General features: G+C 43.0%; 1 protein-coding gene across 1 annotated transcript; it reads left to right on the top strand.

Moving 5' to 3' along the window:
* The first annotated feature begins 1,378 nt into the window (after positions 1 to 1,378).
* Positions 1,379 to 5,159, top strand: LOC123127263 (26S proteasome regulatory subunit 8 homolog A). The gene is made up of 9 exons (XM_044546888.1): positions 1,379 to 1,729; positions 2,470 to 2,567; positions 2,917 to 3,141; positions 3,212 to 3,274; positions 3,356 to 3,519; positions 3,627 to 3,783; positions 3,881 to 3,979; positions 4,071 to 4,181; positions 4,785 to 5,159. Exons 1-9 carry the CDS (start codon positions 1,531 to 1,533, stop codon positions 4,923 to 4,925), a joined length of 1,257 nt encoding a protein of 418 aa, XP_044402823.1. The 5' UTR covers positions 1,379 to 1,530; the 3' UTR covers positions 4,926 to 5,159.
* Positions 5,160 to 7,664: the final 2,505 nt, after the last annotated feature.

Below are 7,664 nucleotides of genomic sequence, written 5' to 3'. Positions count from 1 at the left end.
ACCGAGCTACTGCTATATTCTTCCCCATCCCGGTTTGCGGTGTGCACCGTAAGTCAGGAGAGTAGGCCTCCGAAACCACACCTCTTTAACCCCCGTACGGGAGAAGGGTGGTAAGGTTTTTGGGGAGCGCTTCACGCAACTACTGACTTCTTCGTCACGGACGCCCTGGACTCCAACGACGACTTCTTCCCTGACGTCGACAACCTCTTCGACGACATGGCTGGCAACAACAACCCCAAGACCAGCGCTTCCGCTGCTGCTGCACCATACGTTCTCATGCTCTTTCTGTTTGATGTTCTGCCACAGCTTCTTGCTATAGTATCAGCTCTAGATATGTTCGGTTCTAGTTCATATATTCAGATGCTATTTACTTTCTCTCTGTCGGATTGCATAACTTGTTATATCTCTGCTACAATAGTCATGTTTTATCTACTATTTCCGTTAATAAAATCATATGATAAATTGCTCATATTTCCAACATAAACTTCACCGAGTATCTCACTGAACAAACACATGTCATTATCCATGAAATCCACTGATGTGAGAACCCCCACTTAAGAAGGGCCTTCTCCAAAAACTCCCAATCCACCCCATCATAAGCCTCGGAAAGATCAAGCTTGTAAGCACAACATGCCGGTGAATTAGCCTTCAGATTTTGGATATAATCAATGCACTCAAAAACAATGATAGAATTATCTGAGATCAACCATCCTGAAATAAATGCACTTTGGTTCTCCGATATTAACTCTGACAAAATGGGAAGCAATCGGTTAACCAAACACTTATATATATAAATAATATATATATATATATATATATATATATATATATATATATATATATATAATATGACATTACAAGCTAATTGACCTAAAATCCTTTAGCCCCTTCGGATGTGGAACTTTGGAATTAGAACAATCGCCGTATCATTCACCTCATCGGGCCTATGGTCCAGTATCAAAGAAGTCCAATGCAGCAGCAATAATTTAACCCTTCAATATCCTTTTTATTCGTCGTTTTGCTCAAATTTTGTGCCAATGCTCTTAAGCATGGCTATCTTATACACTACTATGTTAAATCAAGTTTGGGCAATTCGTGTTTGGATTGCTTTGTTATAGGGTCACCTATCCCTATCGATTTGAACTTTGAATAGTCACAAAAAAAATTCCCGCTGCAACACACAAAGTTTTTTATACGTATTGTTCATTGTTTTTTTGATATAAAATGCACACAGAGTTTTGATTTTACCGCGTGCAATGAATCAGTGACTGTCACGGACTCGGCTCCATCATTGTCCAGAGTCCACACACTTGACCGACTCGGCCTCACATCCTCGCAGGAACCGACTATAATGAAAGGAACATAGCGAGCCAGCGGCACCAGACCGGACCAGACCCAACCCAAACAACCCACTCCGCTTCCGGGCCGAGAAGAAAAAAAGCTTTCTTCTTCCGCCGCAAGAAGAAAGAGGCCGAGGAATAAAGCTTTCGTCGACCGCAAGCAGAAGAAACCAAACCAAACCCCAGCTCCATGGCGACGGTGGCGATGGACATCTCGAAGCCCCCGCCGGCCGCGTCCGGCGACGAGTCGGCCAAGGGCGCGCGTGGCGGAGGCGAGGGGTTGCGCCAGTACTACCTGCAGCACATCCACGACCTGCAGCTCCAGATCCGCCAGAAGACGCACAACCTCAACCGCCTCGAGGCCCAGCGCAACGACCTCAACTCCCGAGGTGACCTTACTCGATTCTTCACCTAGCGCCGCCCCCAAACCCTAGCGACATCGGCTTTTTCGTGAACCATTGGATCGCATTAGTCGAACCCTAGCTTTGCTCCGTGCGCATAATCTTAGCAAAATGTGCAATATTTAGTCTAGTCACTGGGCAACCGGTGATTGTCTGTGCCGATATGTAGAACTTCTAAAAAAAAATTCACCTTTCGTTAATAATAATCTAGGTTGGAAGATGCCCTGTTATTTTCTAGTTAGTGTGATTTTGTTTTGAACCACAAAAGGAACAGAACACTGTTTATCTCATGCCTTAAATCTTTCTCTTCAATAGCTAGATTCTCCCAATTTTATCCATTTATTCAATATTGCTTTTTTTGGCTGAGAAATTTGTGTTTTTGTTACTCTAATGCATACTCTTGGTACCAATAATCCAAAACATGACTATTTTTCAATAGCTAGATTCTCCCAATTTTATCCATTTGTTCAATATGGCTTTTTCTGTGAGAAATTTGTGTTTTTGTTACTGTCATGCATACATACTCTTGGTAGGAATAATCTAAAACATGACTTTTCTTGAACAACTGGACTGTGCAATTGAGCCATGACGATGTATAGCAGCATAGGAATACTATTAAGGATTCAAGTTACTCTTCCTATCTTGGTTCAATGAGTGGCGCTTCTTCTTTGCATGAGCTATTCATCTAGTGCTTCCTCTAAATTGGCTCGATTTTTTTTGTGTTGCAGTTAGAATGCTTAGGGAAGAGCTACAGTTACTCCAAGAGCCTGGCTCTTATGTTGGTGAGGTGGTGAAGGTCATGGGCAAATCAAAGGTTCTAGTTAAGGTAAATTATTTCTTCTTTTACACATTGCCTAATACTATTGTACTTTATCTGTATGACAAAGGTACAAGTTGTAAGATCTCATCAGTGCTCTTTATTAGTTGGGCTTATGACTTATTTAAGATTTTCAAATGAATTCAAACATCACACATACACAGTGAGGAGGAGTGATAGGCTGCTTCCTTTATTAGCTTTTGGCTGTTAGTCTGCTGGAGATATTTTTATTGTCTTGGTGATTGTGCTCTATTCATGTTTTTTGCCGCTCTTTTGGGTTTATTGGTCTGGCAGTCTGCTCTGAGTTATAATGTTTTCGCCATCAAAGTGTCTCTAACTTTCAGATGTAATTGTTCAGGTGCATCCAGAAGGCAAATATGTAGTAGATATTGATAAGAGCATCGATATCACAAAAATCACACCTTCAACAAGAGTTGCTCTTCGGAATGATAGCTATATGCTTCATTTGGTCCTTCCAAGCAAAGTTGATCCACTGGTCAATCTTATGAAAGTTGAGAAGGTCCCAGATTCTACATATGATATGATTGGAGGTCTTGATCAGCAAATCAAGGAGATCAAAGAGGTCTGTTTAGAATTTGGATGCGTTGTCATTGTATCGTGTTTGCCATCTGACTCATGAACTCCATTTTCAGGTCATCGAGCTTCCTATCAAACATCCTGAGTTATTTGAGAGCCTTGGAATTGCGCAGCCAAAGGTTTGATTGTTTAGAAGAATTGTCTTAATTAGTTCATTCATTGATATACCTAGCAGAAAATTTTACTCTCTTCTTTTGCAGGGTGTCCTCCTTTATGGACCACCAGGGACAGGCAAAACATTACTGGCACGTGCAGTTGCTCATCACACCGACTGTACCTTCATCAGGGTATCTGGTTCTGAGTTGGTTCAGAAGTATATTGGTGAGGGCTCCCGGATGGTTCGTGAACTCTTTGTTATGGCTAGGTAAGCTAAGTAAAAGGTTAACAGCTAGAATTATTTGCCTTCGATATGAAATATGTTCCACGTGCATCCTCTGTTGATGGGCTAATTGTTTGGTTAAATTATTGCAGGGAGCATGCACCATCTATTATATTCATGGATGAAATAGACTCCATTGGATCTGCTAGAATGGAGTCTGGAACTGGCAATGGTGATAGTGAAGTGCAACGGACCATGCTTGAGCTTCTAAACCAACTTGATGGTTTTGAAGCATCAAACAAAATTAAGGTATGCTGTACTTAATAATTGTTGTTTCTGTGTCTTAAATATATATATATATATATGGAGCAACACTATCATGATGCCCTGTATGTGTTCGGTGCAGGTTCTGATGGCAACAAACCGCATAGACATCTTGGATCAAGCCCTTTTGAGGCCTGGCCGCATAGACAGGAAGATTGAATTTCCAAATCCTAATGAGGATGTATGTGCTTCATACTTTTTAACATATAATGCTTGATGATTCTGCATGATTTTGTTTGGGCTGACAATGTGCTTAATCTTTTGCCCTTCAGTCACGAGGTGATATCTTGAAGATTCATTCAAGAAGGATGAACTTGATGCGTGGAATTGATCTGAAAAAGATTGCGGGAAAGATGAATGGCGCTTCCGGAGCTGAGCTAAAGGTTGGTTTAGTCTACATAAATCTCTGGTCATTATATGCTACGTCATGTTTCAGTTTTCTCAATTTGGGTCTGTTTAGTGCCTTTGCTTATATAACCAAAAAATATAATTGAACAATGTTTAATCTCTTGCAAAAAATGAATATTGCACCATGCACCTGAGCTTTGATTGCTGAGAAGCATGCTCATGTTATAGTCTCCTCCTGCTGATCCATTTTTGGAACCTGTTCATGAATGATCCCTTCTGAGGGCCGTTCCTAGTTCTTCTATGTAGCTCTGCACCTATTAACCTAACACCAGATTAGTTTTAATTATGGTTTCGAGGGCCTGAATAGTTGGTTAACTGTATGTTGTTAGCTGTTTGTTGAGTTCGAATTTGGTTTCTGAAAAAACAAGCAGAATGGTCTGTTTAAATATCTCTCTGCATTATCTGGTTAGCAACATTTTTGTATATATACGCAGAAGTAGTATATTAAGACTTTACTTAAAAACACTTTGCATTTTTTGCATTTCCTTGTTCACGGCTGACAACACCATCATGTGCACAACATCCCTGCTCCTTTCATATGAAGTTGTTCACTCTGGTTTCTGTCCTTTGTTATTCAGGCGGTCTGCACCGAAGCCGGAATGTTTGCTCTCCGTGAGAGAAGGGTGCACGTAACGCAGGAGGACTTCGAGATGGCGGTGGCCAAGGTGATGAAGAAGGACAATGAGAAGAACATGTCCTTGCGGAAGCTGTGGAAGTGAGGACCCGACCTTTCGCCTTGCTGAGGCTGTGGAAGCAAGGACAATGAGAAGAATGTCCTTGCGGAAGCTGTGGGAGCTTTCTCCGCCTTGCTGAGGCTGTGGAAGCGTGTAACTGCACGTTGCTGGACTTGTAACTTATGTCGTTCCATGTTTAACAAAGTTTTTAAGATACGCATGTGGTAGCATAATTAACTACGTATAAATGTTTGATAATCGAACTCGTTGAATTAGCTACGCAATCTGCCTGCATATGGTCTGTTTTCTTACCACGTATAGGAGTATCTACGTACGAGTTGCAGCCGTGCCTGTGCTGTGAATGTTAATAACTTCTTTGTATAAACTTTGAAGAGTTTGACTCAAGAAACCTAATATGGAGGGAGTATTTAGTTAACGAGGTATTTAGTTGCAAAGTTTGACTTCACTGGTATTTAGTTAACGAGGTGGAGGTGCTACAAAGCCTTCGATCCATAGAAGCTAGACTAGAGAAGCTACTTCCCCGTTCCAAAATAATGACAAGTTCTAGAAAAAAGTATCAGTATCCAATACATTAGATTCAATCGCAAAAAGTATTATGTATTGTAGATATTGAAATCTTGTCAAACATACATTTTTGATAAAAGATGTTATTCATTCAACATAATGTAGCATCAAAAATATAATCTGAGTACACATTCCGTGTCTTCATAACCACACAACCAACGCAACACACAAACACAAACGATCACGCCGGCAACGAGCAGACCGTGTCTTCATAACCACACAACCAACGCAACACACAAACACAAACGATCACGCCGGCAACGAGCTAAGTCATGCAAGACCAAAGCTACGCCTGGGGGAAAGGAGAAAAGAAAAAACTCGAAGGAATGAAAAACATTGATCGACGATATACAACAGTGACCATCGGTGCCAAACATCTCTTGACAACACAAGGACCAAGAGAAAAGTTCTTCAAAAACGATGCCTCCAAGGAGAGAACTACTAGCAAGCGTCGCCGTCGTTAGATCCAACCACCAAGGTCACATCGTGGGTTGTCAAACATACATAAGATTGACTTGCATGAAAATTGATGCACCTAATATTCTACAATGGAGGGAGTAAAAGAGAACAATTGGATTGCCTATGAGCTAGTTTGCGACATGCACAAACAGGTTTTGTACATCTTTGAAAATATGATAGTATGTTGAAGTGTCCAACTATTGTCGACGAAAGTTGATCGATGGTCCTGCAGTACCGAGTTTGGGCGATTTTTGCACTGATGTCGTTGGTCGGCTAAATTATATTCTAGACCAGCGTCTGTCAGGTTGACCAACGGATCCCCCAAAACCAAGCTAGGGGCTACTTGTGCCGAAATACCGCTACTCCGCTGAGGTAGTTCCTGAGGAGATTCGATCCTCAAGTCGGTCATGTTGCCCAACCTGAGTCTTCGGGGCTACTGCATTGACGTTTCTGTTGGAAATATGCCCTAGAGGCAATAATAAATTGGTTATTATTATATTTCGTTGTTCATGATAATCGTTTATTATCTATGCTAGAATTGTATTGATAGGAAACTCATATACATGTGTGGATACATAGACAACACCATGTCCCTAGTAAGCCTCTAGTTGACTAGCTCGTTGATCAATAGATGGTTACGGTTTCCTGACCATGGACATTGGATGTCGTTGATAACGGGATCACATCATTAGGAGAATGATGTGATGGACAAGACCCAATCCTAAGCCTAGCACAAAGATCGTGTAGTTCGTATGCTAAAACTTTTCTAATGTCAAGTGTCATTTCCTTAGACCATGAGATTGTGAAACTCCCGGATACCGTAGGAGTGCTTTGGGTGTGCCAAACGTCACAACGTAACTGGGTGGCTATAAAGGTACACTACAGGTATCTCTGAAAGTGTCTGTTGGGTTGGCACGAATCGAGACTGGGATTTGTCACTCCGTGTAACGGAGAGGTATCTCTGGGCCCACTCGGTAGGACATCATCATAATGTGCACAATGTGACCAAGGAGTTGATCACGGGATGATGTGTTACGGAACGAGTAAAGAGACTTGCCGGTAACGAGATTGAACAAGGTATCGGGATACCGACGATCGAATCTCGGGCAAGTATCGTACCGCTAGACAAAGGGAATTGTATACGGGATTGATTAAGTCCTTGACATTGTGGTTCATCCGATGAGATCATCGTGGAACATGTGGGAGCCAACATGGGTATCCAGATCCCGCTGTTGGTTATTGGCCGGAGAGTTGTCTCGGTCATGTCTGCATGGTTCCCGAACCCGTAGGGTCTACACACTTAAGGTTCGATGACACTAGGGTTATAGGGAAAGTATGCACGCAGTTACCGAATGTTGTCCGGAGTCCTGGATGAGATCCCGAACGTGACGAGGAGTTCCGGAATGGTCCGGAGGTAAAGATTAATATATAGGAAGTATGGTTTTGGCCACCGGAAGTGTTCCGGGCATCACCGGTAGTGTACCGAGACCACCGGAGGGGTCCGGGGGTCCACCAGGTGGGGCCACCAGCCCCGGAGGCCTACATGGGCCAATAGTGGGAAGGGACCAGCCCCTAGGTGGGCTGGGGCGCCTCCCACCAAGGCCCAAGGTGCCTCCAAGAGGGGAAGGGGGCAAACCCTAGGGCAGATGGGCCCTAAGGCCCACCTAGGTGCGCCCCCCCCCCTCTCTCCCCTTGGCCGCCTCCCAGATGGGATCTGGGGGCTGCCGCCACCCCTAGGGA

This window comes from Triticum aestivum, chromosome 6A, assembly GCF_018294505.1.
Source record: "Triticum aestivum cultivar Chinese Spring chromosome 6A, IWGSC CS RefSeq v2.1, whole genome shotgun sequence".
NCBI lineage: Eukaryota > Viridiplantae > Streptophyta > Magnoliopsida > Poales > Poaceae > Triticum > Triticum aestivum.
Note: the sequence above shows the minus strand (reverse complement) of the source record. Positions and strands in the feature narration are given on the sequence as shown.